At 36.6% G+C, this 23,157-nt stretch overlaps 1 protein-coding gene across 3 annotated transcripts in view; it reads right to left on the bottom strand.

Moving 5' to 3' along the window:
* Positions 1-23,157, bottom strand: part of nlgn3a (neuroligin 3a) — a 214,960-nt gene that overhangs the window by 159,747 nt on the left and 32,056 nt on the right. For 2 of the 3 annotated variants that reach the window (XM_058797606.1, XM_058797607.1), the window contains exon 2: positions 5,076-5,737. In XM_058797606.1, coding sequence (XP_058653589.1) covers positions 5,076-5,544 — 469 coding nt within the window. In that variant the 5' untranslated portion in view covers positions 5,545-5,737. Of the gene's footprint in view, positions 1-1,938; positions 1,999-5,075; positions 5,738-23,157 lie in introns of all 3 variants that reach the window. The other variant, XM_058797605.1, reaches the window with a different exon arrangement.

Here is a 23,157-nt window from a genome sequence, read left to right on the forward strand (position 1 = left end):
CACACTGTTTCAAAGGTGCAGCCACAAAACCTAAACATGATGCTGCACATGTTAACATGAGACTAATTTGATCAAATTACTTACAAAGCCTGTCTGTGCAAACCAACTTACACACACACACAATCTGTAAAGTGCTGTTTATAGAAATAACATCAGAAGTTCATACATCTAGAGGGAGCAGGTCCCACCACTAAAACAGCATCTCAAAGAGCACCCATTATAGAAGAATTCAGAGTTTTAACAAAAATACAAGCTTCACATTTCTGCTTTTAAAATGTCTGTGTATACTTCCACCATGACACCTAATATTAATGCATTTATGTATAAGCCATCATTATATTTCTTGTTAAAAAAAACAACAAAAAAACAGAGGGGTGAGTCTAAATTATTTTGCTGTTATTGATAAAAAGTCACAGATGCTGCCTTTACAGCTTAAACTGTTTTAAACTCAGAACATTCTTTAATGAAATTCAATGCAATTCAATAAATTCCAATGAGAATGGATCACCAAATTCAGCTGATGTCATTATTAATACTATTTACTGCGTTAAAGTGTTTACTTAGCCATTGAATAGTATGTTTGATGGTGGTATTTTTAAGGTTAGAATTATTATTGCATAATTATGGGATATGTGTTGACAAAGCAGCTGTCCCATAGTCTCATAATCAATTAACCTTTTGCTGTCAGAGAAGCATTGTTTTTATCACTATAAAAACTTTAAACTAAATAGATAAATAATGAAGCAAAACACTATAGCATTCAAAGTCTTAATGGAATCCTAATTGGAATTTTGTTGCTTTTAGGCCGTATCTGCTTTGAGGTGTATTTACTAGTCTAAACACGTTACATGTTGTAATTGTCATTGTGGCTGTTGCTTTTAAAACAATGCACTGATTTTGACATTGGTTCTGAGGTTTCTGTAACGATAGACTCCATATTGTGACTGCTGGAGCACTCACAATCACTTGTGTCATAAGATATTACATGTTCTTCTGACACATATCAAGCTGTATGACATCAGTGACTCATATCTTATGTATGATGCTTTGCGTTATGACATCAGTGACACAACGCTCAATAAACTGGATGAGCTGTCAATTAAAACAGGAGTTCAGCATTGGCTATATAATGTATATATAGGTCATTGTCAGGAAACGGTATCATTCTGTGCTGTGTGTCCCCCAATAACTACAGGTATATTTAACAGTAATAAGTCATAGTAATTGATAATGTTGGATACTTAACTCTGTAACTCTGTGTGTAATGCCAAAATAAAAAAACAAAACAAAAAAAACACACACTAAATATGAGCCAAATTGCATGTCCATTCATCAACACTACATATAAATTTTGTGTTGTACTTATAATAATAATAAATTGTGTTTTCATTATCTATGAATCATTTACTATCATAGAAAAACATAAATAATAAATAAAAAATAAAGTTTCTAGATATTATGTTTAAATGCTGAATTATCCCCCCGTTCCCCCTGAACTTTCCATTCAACCCTGTTCTGCTATGATACTTGTCCATTTAAATATAATAGTATAACCACTCCAAGGTCAAAAAAGTCATATTGTTCAATGGTTTGACATGGTGCAAGCATATTTATTAGTGATCAATGATTTGTATTTTTTTATTTTTTTATTTTTTTTTAGCCTGTCATTTTTAAAATTGTTGAACGTAACAGGGTTGAACGTGAAAACAGGAGGTTGTGTACATACACATCGTATAGCAATTTGAAATAGCACATATTCACAAAAAAAACAAAAAAAAAACAAAAACCAAACCTATGTTGAAAAAATTATACAGATGCTTTTAACATTGCTCTGCACACAAGACTCTGCAGTTGATGGTGATATCCCGTGGGTACGAGAGAGGAGTTACCAGTCGCTCTCTTCTCTGTATATCGCTCCAATGTTGGCTTGTTACATACCTCCTTTTCTACATATTTTCTTGTTGGGTTTTCTGGCACATTCCTTGGATATTCTTTTGACTGTAAAATGAATAGAAGACTACAAAATAACAGAAGGCTCTGGAAGAAACGTTTGAGGAGAACATGCAACAACGTCACTCCCCCTCCCCACAAGAACAACAAAGAGAACCTGTCCAGAACGTTAGCTGGGGTGCTTTGTCTTTTGGGCAGAAAATATTCCAAAAAAGGTGGAATTGATTTGCTGCACCCTGGAACACAGGAAGCCTAGTTTCACATGCACTGCTATATAAGACCCTTTACAAGCACAAAATAAACTCTTCCTCCTCACAACCCCTGCACCGCTGCATCACTCCAGGTTTTGCGTGAGAAATGCATGGCTCTGTTGCACGACGCACCAAACGTGCTTTGACAACAGATGCAGAGACTTGCTGTAAGTGTGCTCCACAACCTTGAAGTTATTTTGATTTCAGATGAATTTTAGCACCAAAAGCGTATGTATCTTTCGATTACACAATTGGGTCTGTTCCAAAACATAGCGCACTACCCAGACAGCATTTTACCGCATGCATCAGAGGTCTCCTGGTTCTAAAAGGTAGGCAGTAACATTATGCTGGCTTAGGATATTTCATTTTGCCCAAATTAAAATGCAGCAATGCATTTATCCTTCAAAGTGAAGGAAATCCCAGAATGCACTACACTGAGCTCACTGAAAAATGGTGGGCTCCAATATTTGTGTCTACTATGCCTTATTTTGCTTATTAGAGTACTGTGTTATTAATTTAGCAACTTACTAATGTTAAACTCAATTGAAATCAATTGTCAAGTCTCCCATGAGCTTAATGTGAGGAGTGTTGTTTGTGTGCTTGCGTTGTGTGCTGCATTTCAGTGAGGATCAGGGGGTGACGCAACCAGTTTTATGTCATCCTTTTTTATCCACAGCACTTTTTGGGAGATTCTGTAATCATTGAATTTTTAAGGGGTGGTTGACTGTTTTTTTTCTAGGCTTGATTGTGTTTATGGGGTGCAGTCTAACATATGATAATGCTTCATTTAAAAAAAAAACATTATTTTTCACATAATTTACCTTTATTCCAAACCGTTCTGTCTGATAATTTCCTGGCTTTATGAAGCCCCTCCCTCAGAAATAAGCGATGGGCTGAGATTGGTTAGCTGGTCCAGTGTGTTGTGATTGGCTAAATCGCCTCTAGTGCTCACGTCCCACCCCTCACCTCAACGGCATGTGCTCCGGTTGTATTGTAAACAATGGCGTCATCTATATTGCTTATCTGTTTGGGCCTGGTTGAGACGTAGAGGATATTAGTGAAGAGGATCATGCAGAACCTGTGCAAGCACGACTTTTAATGGTAGGCCTAAGTTTTTTGTTTGTTGTTGTCTCATACTTTTAGATACGCTGTTATTTGTAAATGCTACTATGTTAGCTTTTAATATACGGTTTTATTCTGATTAAAGCTTTAATACAGTACGGCAACTGCACACGCGTCTATGTATAACACTTCTCATAGCTATGTGAAAGTAAGTGTATTCACTGAGCTGATGATCTGAATGAGAGAGAGATAGAGAGAGAGAGAGAGGGAGAGAAGGAGAGAGAGAGAGATGCAGAGCAGGGTACGTGAGGAACAGGATTGAGAACCGTTGCTTTAGAACACTGATTTTGAAACTCGTGAATCCATTAGAATCGTCAGAAGACAGAATTGCAATTCATATATTTTTACGTGCACCACTAGTTTTCTCTCTCTTCTCTAAAGCAGCGCAGCATGGCCTCGCCCGCTTTGCTGCATGCTGCGGGGTTTATCTGGGTTCCTGACGTAACGGACCCGGGAAGTACCTTGTTGTAGTCCTTACGAGCCGTTATTGTAGGCATTAAATTGCCAGAATTTTAAAAGACGATATCTCCGTTTGCATTGAACTTTCAGCTTCGTAACTTTGCAGATATTGTTTATGCTCAAACAGCAACATTACAAACTAACTAACGTTAAAAAGGTGAAATCGCAATCAACCACCCCTTTAAGAGTTTTGTTTAGCTTGGCTACAAAACAATTTAAAAAAAATGTACTGTAGCTAACCAAGCCTCTGGCAACTGGCAGCGATGGATATATAAACGCCACTTGGTAATCCTACTACAGCTAGAACCAATTGAGAACATCTTTTTTGAGAGTTTTATCTTTGAGCTGGCATGAAATCTGTAAATGCAAATTTTAAGCTATGACAAACAGCATTTTTGCTGCCACATACTGTATCACAGGCCCTACTGACCACTGAGAATATTAGGTACAGTAGTATGTTTCTGTGCATGCGCACACAAACTGATACGGCTCTTTCCATGCCCTCATAATGAACTTTATGCATTCGTGGCGTCAAAGTCTCCGCTTTCCTTCAAAGTCTTCTGGCCTTCTAAAGCATGTACGCATCCTTAGATGGCAGCTCACTGGGTTTTGGAACAGAGCTTGCGCTTTTGCTTTCAAATCTGTAAGAGTTTGTAAGAAATGCTCTTTGTGCTGGGGAGATATTTGCGAATGCAAATGTTCGACTTGATCACCGAATTCGTTTAAAGATCTTAAGTTCCTGGAGACAGGCTTTGAATGTTAACAGAAGAAAGTGGGACAGTAAAGGGTCTTACATGGTTAGGACTGATGCCACAGGCCTCTTGTGTTCCAGAACATTTTAGCAACTCTACAAAAGGCTCATTCTGGCATCAAGCAAGCTAATCTCGGATCGCTAATCCCCCAGAACAGTCAAGACAGTGAGGAGAGGGAGGTGCACCAAGATCATTACATCCAAACTTCATGTCAGATTAGAATCTGAGCTCTTACATTAAAAAGATTACTTTCTCCTTGATTGCTTTCTTCTAGCTTTCTTTCTTTCTTTCTTTCTTTCTTTCTTTCTTTCTTTTGGTTTGCCTTCTTGAACAACACAAAAGAGGAACCCATAACAGTGGCATGGAAGGGAAGAGTTGATGGAAAGACTTCATGGCAGATCAAGTCAAGATGAGGAACGGAAATGGTGTACACAGACAAGGCATGCGCCAGACAACAACTCATGCTTCAAACACAACACAGGAAGTGACAGAATGTAATAGCGAGAGGCTATTTTTTCTCTGTTATACCCGACACACTCACCATCCTCCGTTGGAACATAGATGTTTAGATACAAACAATCCTCGTTTTGATCTTGTATGTAAGTGGCAACTATATCCAAGTTAAAGGTGAACCAGATTGGCATCATGATCTCCGGAACGGCATTGTGAATGTTTTGCGGGCACACCGGCGCAAAATGAGTGGCATTCTTGATCCCCGACCAAGACAGGGGCGGCTCAGGGGGAAGGAAGCGTTTCTCCCCCACCGGTGGAGCGGCGTACGGCACGCCCAGGTACTGGTCCACCGGTCCCAGGATCTCGCTGGGCAGCGGGACCCGCGCGCCCCGTAATTTCCCATACTGCGTGTTCACGGTGGGGTGGTAACTTTGTCCCCTGACGAGTGTCACGCACCAACAAAAAATCCATATCCACAGAGAAACATCATGAGCCCTGCCACTGCAGCAGTCCTGCTGGTGCAAAAGTGGACGGTTTTTGCGCACCGCCAACCACATGGTCCGTGAAAATGGCTGCTGCTGCTAGATGCCGACGTACGCCAAGAAACTCCTCCGGCACGTGTCTCCAGCCTTCAGACCCTCAAACTCTACCGGATTACTCCTGTCATTGAAGAAAAACACATACACGTGCTCCGTTCCCCTCCGGAAGAATCCTCATTCGCTGTACAGTATTCTCGTCAGATCCTCTCTCCTGCAGGAAAAAAAAAGAAGAAAAAAAAACAAGACAGGAAAATTTTAAATGGGACCGTTTTTATACTTTTGTTTTTTTTCTGTATGCGCGTAGAACGGCACATAAATATGACAGTGCTCTTAATGCATCCAAAGGCCTGCAAAACTCATGCAAATAAAAGCTGGTTGATTTAAACATCCCTACACTCTTCAGAAACTGGGTGGTTCACAAATGGCGGATCATAACTGATAAGATTGTAAATGATAAACATAAAATGCAACTAACCATTTAATCCTGCAAAGTTAGGGTAAAAAAATAGTAACTGCTCCCCACTGATGTCAAAGCATGTGTGTCCAATTAAACTCGACAGTATTTTGGTTCATCAGTAACTGGTAGCTAAATTAGGCAGATGCTAACACGGATAGTGGTTGCATCTGAAAGCTGAAAAATGCTGCCTCCACAGGCAGCATACGGAGGTAACAAGACACATCAGTCCAATGATCGTGTCACATACTATCAACTGAGATACCTTCTCAGATATAGTTGTGTCCTTCACTGCCTATGATATCCCACTATACTGTGCTTTTGATTCCATGAGCTAAATAGTTAAATTGGTGGCTGAACTTGGTGGCTGGTGGTTAGTGTATAAATTTATGTTTTTGAACACCTTTTCTTTCAACCCAGGCTCATTCGGAAAATGTGGCGCTAAATACATTTCTGTAATAACACTGTTGTTACATACCTTACTGCACGTTTCGCGGCAGTTTCAAAGTGAAATGCCCAGTGAGTGGCGCTAAAACTTGGGTTCAATACGTGACCCTGGCACATATTTGTTACGTTGATATAGGCACATATTTCTGTGCTTGTATTACGCTGCTTCAGGGATGTATTGCGGTGGTTCATATTTCAAATATCCAAGGAGTGTCGCTAAAAGTTAAGTTGTGTTGGAAATATCCCCTACACCAAACCCAACCCTAAACCTACCCGACAGTTTTTAAAAAAGCAAAAGTGATATAAAAACGTAGGTGTTGATACAGCCATGCTATTTTAACTTCCTCATGCGGATTTGAGTGGTTTTGTTGAACAATATCGGAGCTTTTCATCACCTAAGTGCAACGCTGTATCGCGTGAGCTACCGAGCAAACCTACAGAATTAGAAAACTCATGCATATGAAGCTGGATATATGATGACACATTCAAAAGTATTAGTTTTCAAGTATTAGTATTATAGTTTTCTTGCTGCATGTCAACATTGTTTTGAATTCATAACATAATATACCTCAAGTAATTATGCAAAAATTAGGCTTTATTAATTGAAACTGTGGACCTGCAAATCATACTTTGTGTGAAAAGGAATAAAAGTTTTAATTAGAGTTTTACTGCCTCTAGTGTTCATTTCAACTGGAAACTGCAGTGATTCGTATGTATAGGTACGTTTTTTTAAGTTTAACAGAAATGTAGGTAGAGGCACATATTTCCAATGAGCCTATGTACTTTTCTTTTGTAGGGAGAAATTAGTATTGTAGAAAACAAACATTCACTTAGTTTTCTCCAAAGCTCTCTCTATTTTGTTGTATTTTATTAAACTGTTATGCTGCCTCAGAAGTCTGTCTGAAATCAGTTTTGTGAGGTACCTTTGTGCACAAACGGTGCCTCTAAAGTCATTGCCTGATAAGGCAGCAAGGCAACAAGTCAGCTGCCTAAGCTTTTGGACGCAGCCAGACGGTGACATTCTCTCATCTTCAAGTTCCACAAACAACTCTTTGCAAGGTATAGAAACATACAAGCCAGACTACATTTCTGCCAACCAAATATTTAAACAACGAAGAAAATGTTTAACTAATTTACTAGGCAATGGACTTGTTACTGTTAAGCTGATAGTGTTTTAGTAATATTTATGAATTTAAACGTTTGATGTTTAAGGTCATTTTTATTTCTTTTGTACAATAAACTATTCTGGTACCATGTTTAGGACCTAAAGCAGAACCAGTTGAGAGCTACTCAATCAGTAAATAAAACATACTGTATGAGGGTTTTCCATCAAGCCAAAATAGCAACATCTCTGTCCAAATTCGACAGAAATGTGTTAAATAAAATATTTTTCATGCACAGGTCCCCTGTCCCCATCTCTGGAAAGCTGGTATTTGTAAGTGGCTCGCGGGCGCCTGTGCTAACACTGTAAATGCTAATGATGAGGAGGGTCGTCCCCAGCGGAGAGAAACTCTTCCCTGCTCAGCTACTGATCAATTTTCAATTTTTAAAGCTTAAGACCCTCAGACCTCCATCCCTCGGAGGGCTTGGAATAATAACAAGGAGAAAAGCCAGAGTTTAGTAGCGGATATTGCATTCCAAAATGACTCTGTAAATGATTTATAATGTATCTAGTGGAGCAGTATCCACCAGACAAGAGGCAATATGAATCTTCCTGGAGGTGCACTTATCACTCCACAACTCCTATCTAAACTTGGGCTGATTTGCACAAAGCCTGGCAGGAAGTTCTTCATCCTCCACCTCATCATCTGCACACACTTGCTGCTGCCTGTAATCAGCTAGTGCCTGTGGACGGTACAGCTGATCTCCAGAGAGAAGAGACGCCCACTGAAGCGGAAGAAATGTCCGGCCTAATTTTGGCAGACTTTAAAGATACTGTTTTCTCAAACTGATGACTTGTCCTATTCAGTTACTTCTCGACTGAGAAGTGATTTTAAAAATTGATTTGGGAACTAAACAGCATTGATATTTTTCCCTGCAGCAGACGTGTTTAAAGAAATACTTGAACCAAAAATGAATTCTTGTACACTTAGACACACTTGGCCAAGACACACTGTGCCATGTTCATCCACGATGATTGGCTATGATACCAACATTTGATGTCACAGATATTAAACCTGTTACAACGCATCTTTAAACAATGCATTTGAATATACAGTAGGCATGTTGGAAGTGTAAAATCATTATTTTGAGCAAATAAGAGTTTGCATTTCATTTAGTTTCTTTAGTCAACTTTTGTATTGTATTGTACTGTCTTCAGAAAATGCACTTTTATGATACTTTTAAATTGTTGGAGCCAAACCCCACCCTACCCCATCAAATTTACTTTAATTTATATGTAAAAGAACAACCAGAACATTCTTCATATTATTGCTTTTGACTTCTGCAGATGAAAAAAACATACATATTTGGAACGACTTGAGCATATGCTGACACAAATGTAATGTTTGAGTGAACCTTTGAAATACAATGATGAGCAATAAAAATATATTCTGGATATGTACTGAGATAAAGTACATGATATTTGGTAACACTTTATAATAACTACACGCTATGAATCATTAGGTGAGCATTAGTAAATACTCAGTTCATCCTTTATAAAGCATTGTCCCAACATTAATAGTCATTAGTAAGCAGTTTATAAATACAGCTATAAATGTTGTTCTTGATTTATAAGCATATCTATTCCAAACGATATTTAAAGGCTCAGTTATGTTCCCAATAGAAAAAAATAAACAAACACAACACAGAGGGATACAGAACTCAGAAATATTTATTTCAACATGCAAAAAAATTAAAAAATTAAAAGAAAAGAAAAGCAAAAAACTGTACACTTGAATTTTAATTTAAAAAAAAGAATAATTCTATAAAATTGCAGAGGTTTATTTTTCATTTTTTATCAAGTGTACAGTTGTACAGTTTCATTTTTTTGCATCTTGAAAATATATTTCTGTGTTCTGTATCCCTCTGTGTTGTGTTCAACGTTTCTTTTTGGAAGATAAATGAGCCTTTACATCTTCTTTGTAAATGCTTTACAAGGTATAAATAGTCCTCACTCTAGATGAGCTCACAAAAATAGACATAATCATGAGTTACATCAGAAATATGTTAATAAAGCATTTACTAACACACTGAGCAACTATTATCATGTGTCTAAATAATAAGATTTATAAATGTACATTTAAATAGTTTATTAATCATTTACTTGCACTTTCTAAATGATCTTATGAACCACTTGACAACTCCTAAATTACTGGTTTGTAAATAACATAATTTAGAAATGATAAATTGATTGTTAATAAAGTATGAAAATACAATTATTATATTATATTATAGATATGCTCAAGAACAAAACATTTATAGCTGTATTTATAAACTGCTTTTATTAATGTTGGAACAATGCTTTATAAAGGATGAATTGACTATTTACTAATGCTTAACTAATGATTCGTAGTGTGCAGTTATTATAAAGTGTTACCCTAATAAGCAATAAAAACACTACATCACAAGCATTCAGCGGCATAAAAAGCATGAAAGAGGCTCAAAATTATATCTAGAGACCAGAACATCATAGAAACTCCTCAAAACACTTTTGAATAGACAAGCACCATTTTTTTTTTATGAAAATGTAAAAGCCTAGTTAATGAATAATTCAGTCAAGCTGCTGCTATGATCAGCCAGGTCGATCCTGGTCAACTACCAACCCCTTCTTGCCACATTAAAGTTCCCACTATGTCTAAAACATACAACTTCATTGTTCTTGATGTGGTGAAACCAGGCAGCATCCAACACCTGAGACCCTGTTTCCAGCTGATATTAACATGCGATTTTGTTGATCTAATCACAAATGGTCCGCCATGACGCATTACTGTTTCTGCCTGATATGAACATGCGTTCCAAATGCATCTCCTGTGAACACTTGTGGTTGGATTTCACTGAGACCCTCCCCTCTTATTCTGTCACACTCCACATCACTTTCATGGGAGCCCAGAAGGCTCACATTCAGGGACTCACATAATCACATATTTGTATCTATACTGTACAGCAGCATGGTTATGGTTAGCTACAAAATAGCTAACACTTAACAGCTTGGCGATAAGTGCAAATAGCTATAGATTCTATTTACACTATGTTAAAATAGCAATATTTTCTTCTATTTATACTACTTATTGCAAATAGTGGCAATTATCTGCACATCAGTATTGTAGTACATTATTAAACAGTATGTAATATGTAATATGTAACAGTATGTAATAATAACGATAGTGTAAATTATCATTTTAATTCAAATTATTAAATGGATGCATTGGGACAATAAAGCCCTCCCTACACCCACCCTAACCCTACCCGAGAATTTATTTTCAGCTTTTTGATTATTTCCTTAAATGAAAATAAATGCCTTTGCGATGTCATATGAGATTTGAAAAGGAAGAATTTTTTTTTTTTTGGCAAAAGGCGGGTTCGAACTCGGGTCATTCATGTCAGAAGGCATGTACCTCACCAGATACACCACTGGAACTGATGTCTTATGGGCATCTTTTGTAATTTTGTCTAGCCCAATCACACATTGATGGGTGCAGTTACTGTAAAAAGCCTCTGCACATAGTGTAAATAGACACTAGATAGCTGGCCATAATCTGTTTTAATCTGCTAAATTCCTATAAAAATGCAGGATAACATGATTTGTATTACACGGTTCTACAAGAATACATCTTGTAGTAGGTAATGTAATACTGGCTATTGAAGAATGACTGATAATCGGCAGCCAGATGTTTCTGCTATAGATTTGATTAGCATTCTTCTACATTCAACTTAATTGCACACCTCACTGCTGAGACTTGTGAATCTCTGTCCCTGATAGTGTGAATTATGACCGTTATGGGAGTGTGCATTGGGACTCATTGTCAGCAGCCAGCACATATTACACTGCATAATACATGGTCACCGTCTTAACACCTTCTGTGGGAAACACAGCACAGAATATGCAGAGCGGTCTTCAACATTATCCTTAAACTAAGACTATAGATAAATATATAATATTAAGTCACATTCTAACATAGAAGTAGGTAAAAACTCACAACAAGACAGGATTTGCAGCACATCGGACCTACACCCACGCTAAATCTACTCTGTAATAGATTTGTGCCTAAACATTAACCCCCGTTTTCACAGACAAGGCTTAAACCTAGTCCCAGACTAAAATGTAAATCTGAGTTGTTTAAACTGAAATAAACTTGCACTGACTGTTAAAATATCTTAAAATATATCTGTGCATTCGTTTTGTCTCAAGCTGGTCACCAGAAATGTTTTTTTTTTTTGAGGCACGTTTATAAAAATTACTTAAATGTCCTAATTCAACTACGGCCTAATCCTGGCTTAACCTAAACCATGTCTGTGAAACCAGGCCTATGTATTTCAAGTAAAAGAGTAATTACTAAAGACGGAAACATGATGGCACAACCATATACCGCCTGGAAATAACATGGAAAGGGTTGCAAAAGACAAAGCCTAAGGGAATAAAACCTTGGTTTCCTGGTTCAAATGTGAACGTCCTGAGGCTCCAAAATGATCAACTCAACATAAAATCACACATGAAGGTGCACAAGATAACAGATGACCCTGACTGTGTGTTGTGTGATAACACCACAGGACAATGAGGACCGTATAATAGAACGCCTGAATATGTGATATGAAATGTGCAGAGAATAACGAAAAGAAAAACGTCAACAGAAACAACATCCCAGTACATTTTAAATTCAATAAGTCTAATGGTGCGTTTACACCGACAGCGATTTGCAGAGGCAAAGCGATCAGAAGTCATTCATTTCCAGTGAGAGCTGGTGATTTGAGCAGACGTGACTGACAGCTACCTTCAGCGACACAACACATCTCGCGTCAAGCTGAGCAGTGGCACTCGCTCAAGAGCAGTGACGTGATGCGAAGACTTTGAACGTCTTTATCCTGGCAACCGAGCCCCGGTTCACACTTCCACATCGACCGTCATTCACACCACAAGGAGGTCTACTGTTACAGTCTAGTTTCACACAATGTGCATGATGAGTTTACCTGTCGGGAATCCCTGTCTTCCTACAACTAATGAAACACACGCACGGGAAGCAAAAAGTTCATTAAATGGAAATCAAAGGTGTTAGGTATCAAATATAATGTAAATAAACTAATTTAGCTGACTCTTCAGTGAACATACTGCTAATGCTAACAGCTACGCACCTGTGCTACATTTACGGAATTATGAGCAGTGTTGGGGGTAACGTATTACAAGTAACGTGAGTTACGTAATCAGATTACTTTTTAATGAACTAGTAAAGTAATGCATTACTTTTTAATTCAGAAGGAAATATCTGAGTTACTTTTTCAAGTAGGTAAAGCCAGTTACTTTGTTTCCCATGTACTGACTGACAGCTTTCGTGTTGCCATGTTGAGAGAAATCAGTGCAGAGGCTTTGTTGTGCTGTATGAGCATGAAGTTCTAGACTAAATATGAATATGCATTTACTCATCTCACCTGCACAACAACAGATTCAGATTCTCAAAAATAAAACATTAAAAACAGTCAAATGCGAATTCAGAATATTACGCAAACCTGCAATAATTAAATATGTTAAATAAGACAAATATAATTTATGTATTTAATCCTATTTTATTAACCAATGTCTTTGCTACTGACCTTCGATGATCCAATTCAGCCATACTAAACAAAAATGACACATTTGTGTTTCATTTTAGTTATTGCTGAATAGTGTTGAACTTTCTTCTCCTGCATCATATTCTTCATGCAATTTATTTGAGCTGCGCCCTCTACTGTAGAGACGAGAATTTACTTTTTCCTTCAGTCTGAGGCGTATTCAATTCACTTTTGTGGGGAAAGAATAACTTTTTATATTAAAAACAAACAAGCAAGCCCTGCTCAGATTTAAAAAGTAACTCAAAAATTACGTATTTCGTAACGCATTATTTTCCATAAAACCTAACTAAGTAACATAATTAGTTACTTTTTTAGGGAGTAAAACAATATTGTAATGCATTACTTTTAAAAGTAACTTTCCCCAACACGGATTATGAGAATGTGACTCAGAGCACAGGTTAACATCTGTAATTCTAATCAATTTTCTTCTTCAAAGTTGAGTTTTTCAAAAAATGAGAACGATTGTATGTGTAGTTACATACACCTGAATAAACAAGAAGAAAAAAACTTAAAAGGGGTCATGAAATCAAAATTCCCTTGATCTTTTTAAATATAAGAGGTAATTGTAATTTAAAAAAGTATGTCTGTAAGTTTCAGAACTCAAAACGTTATCGTTATTTCAACGGGTAATTATCAGAAAGATTGAAACTAAAAGATGATGCTGTGCCTACTATATTGGATCCGACAGTAATGTCGCAACACAAGTGTGTGTTACTGTTCTTATTACGTGAACGCTATTGCTTTGTCTGTTATTACAGATCGTTTGATATGCACTGAGTATTTATGCGTCCATCTTTGAAGGTCAAACATACACAACTATTAGCCAATCATAGCAGTGGGCATATACTTCTGAGTCTACAATCCACCACGCCTAACAGAGCGTTCTGATGAGGGGGTCAAAAACAGGACAGAAAACAGCTTATTTCTTCTAAATTATGATGAAATCTTACATTATAACATTATAAAAATAATCAAAAATAATCCTTTTTAATTGGGTTACACTTTATTACGATAGTCCACTTTAGACATTCTACTAACTATAAGTAACTTTGTAACTACATGCCAACTAATTTTCATTAGCAACTACATGTCTACTAACTCTCAGTAGGGTAGGTGTAGGGTTAGTAGAATAAGTTGACATATACTTGCAAAGTTTCTCATACTCAGTATATTGTATGTTGTGGACCCATTAAAATAAAGTGTTAGAAGATATTAAGCAGACAGTCTACTAATACTCTAATGACTGCTAGTTGACATGCAGTTGCAAAATTACTTACTGTTAGTAGAATGTCTAAAGTAGACTATCAAAATAAAGTGTTACCTTTAATTGTAATTAATTTAATAATTTTAGACAGAATATTCCTGTTGTTCATTCACATGCAGTGGAAGTAAAAGGGGACAGACAATGTCAACCCCCAGAAATTACAAATAAGCACCATAAAATTACTATAACAGTAGTCCGTGATTTGTGTACAAGCCTTCTGACACTGTAGGGTATCTTTGTGTGAGGAACAGTTATTATTTACAGAAAATAAAAAAAAAAATTTTGATTTGAAATATAGCTCTTTAGTGGTATGCACTTTTTTTGTCAAAAGTTAATGGTGCTTTTCTGCCATTTATGGAGCTCATGTCCATCCCCATTCACTTCAGTTGTAAAATCTGCTTAAACATTCTGATAACATCATCTTTAGTGCTCCACAGAAGAAAGTCAGAAATTAAAATGGCATGAGGGAGAGTACATGATGACAGGATTTCCATTTTTAGGTGATATTTCCCTTCAAACACCTGCTGTATTTTCTGCATGGGAAAAATACAGAAAAACAGAAAATATTGATTGTCTCATGTGGTTGGCCTTGCTGCCGGTAATAAAGCCAACACGCAGACACACCGCTGAGTCTACAAGAGGCTTTTCAGAGGCTCACAGGACTGAGTTTGTGCATGTGCACACACTCTCCTGCCTGTCTGAACCCAGTCTATACTCAACCACCCTCCATCTATCACATCTATAATGTGAAATAACAAACACATATACTATTACAACGTGTTCATGCGACACACGACTGATGTCGGATGAAGAGAGTTCTCTAGATTTGTCACGTCACGTCACTCATTCTCAGGGTCTTAATGGGAAGCTAGACAGGCATCACCCACTTGGCTGCCTTTAGGTTGAATACACATTTAGATGCCGCTGGTTAAGATAAGAACTCGATGGGTGATCCAGATGTGATTATCAGCTCTGAAGACACACAGCTGTGGTTTGTTCATCTTATTGGCCACCAGAGTATGACAACAGCTGGCCATTTTATTCGCAGTAGAAATCCTTGTTTTACAGTAAAAGTCACATGTTACAAATTCATTCAAAATGTGGTGATTGCTTTTATTTCTGGAAATGGGTCAAGTGAGGGAAGTTTGCCAGTTGATTATGACATTACACAGCTCTATGGAATATTTGATTCTTATTGGTCAAATGAGGCGTTAAATATTTGACCGCTAATGTGCAGCTGACTTCCACACAACTGATTTCATGTCTTGCATATCACTTCACACTTTCTTCTCACATACTATACAGTACAATACATTATTTTATTTTTATTATGTGAGACAAGGGTCAGTGTAATAAGCAGAATATTGTATAATCAACCGGTCATTTGACCAAAATAATAACAAAAAAGAAATTCACTTCATCCTGTTATAAAATTGTACATGTTTCCATACTTCATATATTGTATTGTGGGTGTCAAAGAAGCTGAAAGTGAAACCCCTCAGGACTACATTTAAATTTAATAAGCAATTATAGAGTTTGTAAAATTTAGGATTAATATTGCTTTGAGCGCTACAGAAAAGCATATTAATCATGAATATTGACAGTTTAGTGTGCAAAGCAAATTTGAAAAATCCTGGAAAAATGAAACAAAAATGAATTTTAAAAACCTGTGTGCAAATGCTTCGTGCATATCGCTCGTCTATATTTCATCAAAGAGACTGGAATATTCCTTTAAATGGAAATAGCTGGGTCTCCATCCAGAAGCACTGTGACTGGGGAAACAGCCTTTCCATGCATTACTGGAGCCCAGCTCTGGTTTTGGCTGTGCATCAAGGAAAAAGAACAGCATAGTCCAGTCCCAAAATAAAAAGAGAGAGAGTTAGAGAGATCTAGAGATGTGCAAAGACTGTCTTCACTTCAGTATCAGATATTAATATCATAGCACTTCACTGTGTGGCTTGCCGTAGTCATGCGCCATAGCATTTACATGGTTGTCTCTAGGATACTTTAGGAAATATGATAATATTACCATGGTATATGTTATAAAAAAAATGAATTAAAAAAAGTCACTACATTACTTTATGGTACCTTTTTTAATGGTCAAGCCATAACAGTATTGTCATGCATCTTGTGAGCAGACATATACTTTTTTTTTTTCACTTTGCAAATGAAGTGTCTATCATGTTACCAATCATGAAAATATAATTTAACTGATAAATGTCAAGTTATGTCCCCTTATTTTCTGTGAAATGTGAATAAATTCTAAACCAAGAGGAGCAAGGAAGGATGGTGATGGGCTGTGAATAATGCATATATATATATATATCATTTGTATTGTTGATTTTTTTTTTTTTCAGATGATGATTGAGAGATTCTGTTTATATATAGTTGAGTCATGTAATGTAATTCATGTAATTGGAATTAAATGAAAAAAAAAAGTGTTCAAGTTTTTATTGCAGAACATAATTTTACTTTATATTCAAACTGCTGTTGTACAAGTATATGCATTTATTGAACTATTTTAATAGACCCAGTTTCATCGCTTGTGTTCCCTCCCCTCACACACACACTACATTTATCAGAGGCCTGCCCATTTTAGACAGTCTAGAACCAGGGCTGGTGTGTTGCATAAAATACACAGAGCGCCGAGATTTCTGACAGGAAGACAGAAACCTTTAAACTTTACCGCATGAAAAATGTTGACTGTAAATATTGGGCCTTTGGGAGAGTGTCTCGGCTTGTCTGACTGATGACTGATTCTGAATATGGTAAACTGCTTAACATATCACACCATGATATATTTTAATACTACAATGGCTGTTTGTCTTATTGTCTGTGAAATGCTGCACATGGAATGGTTGTTTGGAGTCAACACCCATTCTGATTTAACAAACATGTCACAGCTTGTATATTTCCAGGATTATGCATTCATGCGCGTTTTCCTCATCCCACGAATGCTCGGTCTGTCATGTAATTGAACGCATGCAATTGTGGAAGCTAAGTGCTTCATGGTGAACATGCTGAAAATTATAAACTCCAGCGCAACAAGAATGAATGCTGGACAAGTTGATCAAAGTGACACTGTCAAACCATATTCGAGGATTACATTTGAGAAATGTTTCCAGAAATACTTCAGGGACTCTATTTGTTAATTATAATTCAAATGCAATAATACCACTACTAGAATCAGTGAATGCACTATTGTCGCACAAATTTTAAAATGATCTTTGCATTTATGATGATGCTGTAAGTGTTTGCCAGGGCATTGGTGTTCTGAATGGATTTTATCATGTTGCTATTGCTTGGATGGTTGTGGCCCAGTTCCCAAGTCTCTATGATATTCATACGATGTTCTGTTTTCCAAACAAGTAATAGCACACCTCTCTTTAAATAGCTGCTGAATATTGATGCATCATGCATCGTCTGCCTTAGCAAGAACCACTAATAATTACAACGCCTTCAAATATCCGCTCAAATTTTCACATTTGAGACTGTGACGGGCGAAAGCCTGCTTTAATTTTCTCTCCTTCCTAACAGCTCACATGCTTGGTTTCTGCTGATCGAGCACTTTAAGCAGGTGTGAAGAGGTGTACTCTTCTTATTGTGTCTTATCGCCGCTGCCATAAGCCTCCATCGCTGCAGTCTGAGAGGGAATCTACTTCCTGTGAAGTGTAGGCACTCTATCATCCGAACAGAAGAATACAGACACACAGTTCTGGAATAAACTCCACACACAGACCTTTCCAGCACCGTGGGCAGGACTCCACGCTTCTCACAACTTCCCCAAACACATTTCTCTCAGCTTCCTCTTGTTATACTTACATAACGAAAACAACAATTTTCCTCCCATATGTCGCGCTCGTGTTCTGAAACACAGGATTGGAAGGGCTAACGCTTGTTAAATAAAACTGACCCTCTGAGCTCATCATCTTAATGATCCACAGTGGACCTAATACCAAAAGACAGTCCCTCAGCAGGATATTTAAAGTAGCTAATCACTCAACATTTCTCCAGGGACCTTTTCAGAAACCGCAGGGGCCATTCTGTCGGCCCTCCATAATCCTTCGCTATGCAAATACAGTCAGGCGTTCAGAACGGCGAAACTCCTGCCGCACTGAAAGCAAATCTGCCCTGAGCACTGAAAGGGTTTCTGACGAATGCGACGGTTCAGAGGTATTAAATAGATTGGGATTTTTTTTTTTTTGGTGAAATTTCAGTTTAATTCTTGAAACCCCTTTGCAGGACTATTTGGAACTCTCCTTAAAAAGGATACAATTTGATGTCCCATTATTTAAGAAAAGAAAAAAGAAGAAGCACAAAACCTATGTTCTTTAGAAAACTATTTCTATTTGAAAGAGAACTATTCGATATGTAAAGATAAAGTGTTATCTAAATCTAGAGCTTAAAAATCATCAGACTTGTTTAAAGTGGTGATTTTGGCTGCCTACCACACTGGCCATACAACAGTGTCACATTTTACATTAGGTTTTTTTTTTTCAATTGAACATTTTTGGGGTTACATTTTTTCCCAATATTGACATCTTTAGACAATACGTAACTTTACAAATATATATATATATATATATATATATATATATATATATATATATATATATATATATATATATATATATATATATATATATATATATATATATATATGGTAACATTTTAGAAAAGGGAAGCCTCTAAGTGCCATCTGAAATTTTCTTCTAAAATAAGCATTTTTACCAGGCTCCTATATTTATGTTTAGTTATTTCACTTTAATCGCATAGAAAATGACATATACGTTGCTATTAGAGTAAAATTACTAAACCTAAACATACGATAAAAATGCTAATTTTAGACGGAAATTTCAGATGGCACTCAGAGGCTTTTGCATCTAGAGATGTGCAAAGACTGTCTTCATATATATATATATATATTAGTGGTGTCAAATGATTAATCGCGATTAATCGCATCCAAAATAAAAGTCTTTGTTTACATAATATATGTTCTGTGTGTATATTTATTACATATATATAAAAGCACACACATACAGAATATGTTTTGAAAATATTATCATGTATTTACATGTATATATTTATATTCATATAATTTATATATCAATATATTTAAAATATAAACATTGCATATTTTTCTTAAATATATACATGCATGTGTTTGTATTTATCAATACATAATAAATATACACAGTACACACACACATACATTATGTGTGCAAAAACGTTTATTTTGGATGTGATTAACCACGATTAATCATTTGACACCACTAATATATAAACAAACAATCAAACATATTTATTAAGATTTTATGAATATATTTCATAAAACTTTGACACCCAGGAAGTGACATCAACGGAGCCTCTCAACAGCATCACAATAAATGATCTCATTCAATTTTCTCAATTTCTTTGCAAATTGTATTATTGGCTGCATTTGCCAATAATTATTCAAATTTTAATTATTATTATTATTATTATTAGAAGTAGTAGAAGTATTTCATTTCTACGTTAAAATACTGAAATAACACACATCAGGCTTTTAAACTGCATTTAGAAATACACCATCTTTGGTAACATGGGTAACATAGCAAACCTTCTATAAAATAAAGATATGTATATATATATATGTAGTTTGACCACCTGGGTGGACACTTTACTTATTTACTTACTTTTTAAAGTGTTACACCCCCTTCTGCCAATTAAGTTAAGAGTACATATTTATTTTAACAAGCAGCACTGAAAATAAAGAAAAGCAAAAACCTACTTATTTCTACACCTGCTTACATCCACACTTAATTCAGGTAGCTGCTCTCTTTAGATGTGCTGCTGTGATGTAAAACATAGAGTTGATGATCAACACCTTCTAGAATAAAAAAATAAAAAATAAAATCACAATATTCAAACACTACCAGGCAGAAAAGTGAACATTCATTAGATGTCGGTGCACAGTGTTTCTCACTTGCAATTAAGCATGTTTAAAAGAATATTAAAGGACTATAGAGGCATAACAACAAGGCCAAAATTCCTATTGAAGGCTTCACTCACTGAAAGAGCTGCAACACCTCGCAGCATAAACAATGTGGCACTACTAATTAAGGGTGTCCTCGTTATATACACTGGCAAGAATCTAACAGATATTTCCGTAGAGAAATACTATGCAACAAGATTTATATAATTTCTCAGTTCATTCGTAGGTCAGCTTCACCTGTTGCTGCGGGTTGTTTTGTTTTTTTTGTTCATGCATGTGGCCCCTTTGAAGACGAAGACTGGGATGCATCATGCTTTGTCAGTCTTATGAATTAAGCGTGCAATGCCAGGTCGGTTCATCTGGGGAAATTACCAACAACTATGCCATTTTTTACAGCCTACAAATCAATGCAGTGAAGTCTATACTTACAGTGACGGTTGATTTTGAGCCTATTGTATATTAAATTGTTTGTTTGCTATGTGTGTGTTTCCATCACAGTATGGAGGCTCTGATTGGACTGGCACTGTTATTATTCTGACACATGAGCCTTGTTTCTGCTGGCGGCAGGAATCAGCTTTAATTCAGAAGCTGTTATTAGAGTCTATCTATTCAAATTTGCGTAGCACAAAGTGGCTTGTCAAAAACACAAACTGGAATTTGACGGGTACACGTGAATTAACTGCTGTTAGGAAAAAACCTCACCGTGACCCAGATGTTAACTGTAAAACTAGAGCTCTATTAATAGCAAGATGTGCCTTGACATTTGCAGCCGACCTACCATGACAACATTAACATGTAGAGGGAGAAATACGAAAAACGAGAAAAACGCTGAGGCTGAAGCACGCTGTTTAATTCGGTTTGTTTACCGACGCCGGAGGAGGATACACTTACAGTTCAACAGCAGTGCATCTTGTGCTAATTCAGCAGTGGAATATTCCCCATCTCTTATTTATTCTGTGTTTCTGTGGACAGAGCTTTGATGAGACGGCACATTGACGGTGGCATGCAATATAAAAGATCTAACCGTAAAATTGTTACTCTATAATGAGCGAAATTAGTTATGTCAAGAGTTAAAACACAACGAAACTAATTATAGTCATTAAAGCGACATTGTTCAACATGAAACAGAAAGGGTTTTGAGAGACGAGATACTGCCATGACAACATACGCAGATGGGGGGAAGGGGGGCGGGGGCTGTTATGAGTTGATGTAAATGTAATTAACGTTATGGCCAACGAGCTAACAACAGACTCGAATACACCAAAGCACAGAGGTGATCCATTATGTCATTTTTAATGCTGAGGCTGATAATTACCGAAGCGCACTCGAGCCGTTTGACTGGGTATAAAAACCACGTCGAGCACATACACCACCAGTCAAAAGTTTAGACACACCTGACTGAATTTATGTTTATGATCCTAAAACCGAAAGGCTTCTTTAATGCTTGAAATTTTAATTTTAATTTAATTTAATTTAATTTAATTTAATTTAATTTAATTTAATTTAATTTAATTTAATTTAATTTAATTTAATTTAATTTAATTTAATTATTTCCTCTGCACGTTTATGGCATTGATTGACTTTTGATTCGGTGGATAATTTTTTTTCTGATATTAATAAGCGGAGAAGTAGTTTTGATATTTTATATGAGACATAATAATAAAAGCTCATCTTCATTATCATATTAAGATATCACCCTGACATTTTTAGTCACTACATAATTCCCATACTTAATTTTCATTGTGTTGACAAAACTATTCTAAATTGTTTTATATATTGCTCTAAAACTAAAAAAAACAATACGTTAGTGTGTAAAAACCCTTGATTGGTAGTGTACGTTCTGTATACAGTAAATCTCATTTCATTTTATTCATCAGCACAGATGTAATAAAGTCAAAACGATTGAAAACAGATTAGCTTCATCTGTCTGATTTCATTTTGCTTGTATCATTCAGTTTTGCAGTCTTCATCACAGATCTTGCTGTAAACAACAAAATTCATATTCAAACATTATTTGCACCTTGTTGGCTGACAAGGTTTGACAATCAATTTTGCAGGGAAAAAATTACCTTGTCATGCTTTTTATTGCCATTAAACAGAGCTTGAATGCTAACAATCTCTAACACCTGCAAGAAAAGTAGCTGAATAAAACAACGTGTATTGCAAAATCGAGCATAAAATGTGTTTTACATTTAAAAACTGCTGTTAAAGCTGTTTAACAGAGCCAATATAATTCATTCCAGATGAACAAACACCTCATGCAGAGATATCACACGTGTTGGCTGCTCACTGCTTTTGGCCACTGATTCTGCTGCTGGATTTTTGGTCGTCCCAAAAGCTCTCAAAAAGGTTAATCGGAAATATGCGCCAGAATATGAGTGAATCTAAAGGGCTGAGCTGGTTAATGTGGAGACAAGTGTGCCAGCAGGGGATTTGCAAGAATTTCCTTGTCTTCATTCAAACTCCATCCTGTGCTCGGCTGTCGAAGAACAGGGCTGATTATGCCTTCATACGACAGGAGCAGCCATCACACCACAAGTGGAGACAGCAGCAGCTCCACGACTGAGACACAGCCAACACCCGGGATGTGCATTTGGGTCATTTTGACTGCTCCGGCGCTTGACAGATAAATCAGCAGAGTACTCAAGTATTCGGCGTGTGATGGATTCGGCGAGTTCCGTCTGCTCTATTTTTATGTACGCGGCAGGGGTGTAAAAAGTACAGGGAAAT

The sequence above is a fragment of the Onychostoma macrolepis genome, chromosome 14 (genome assembly GCF_012432095.1).
Source record: "Onychostoma macrolepis isolate SWU-2019 chromosome 14, ASM1243209v1, whole genome shotgun sequence".
In the NCBI taxonomy this organism is placed as follows: domain Eukaryota; kingdom Metazoa; phylum Chordata; class Actinopteri; order Cypriniformes; family Cyprinidae; genus Onychostoma; species Onychostoma macrolepis.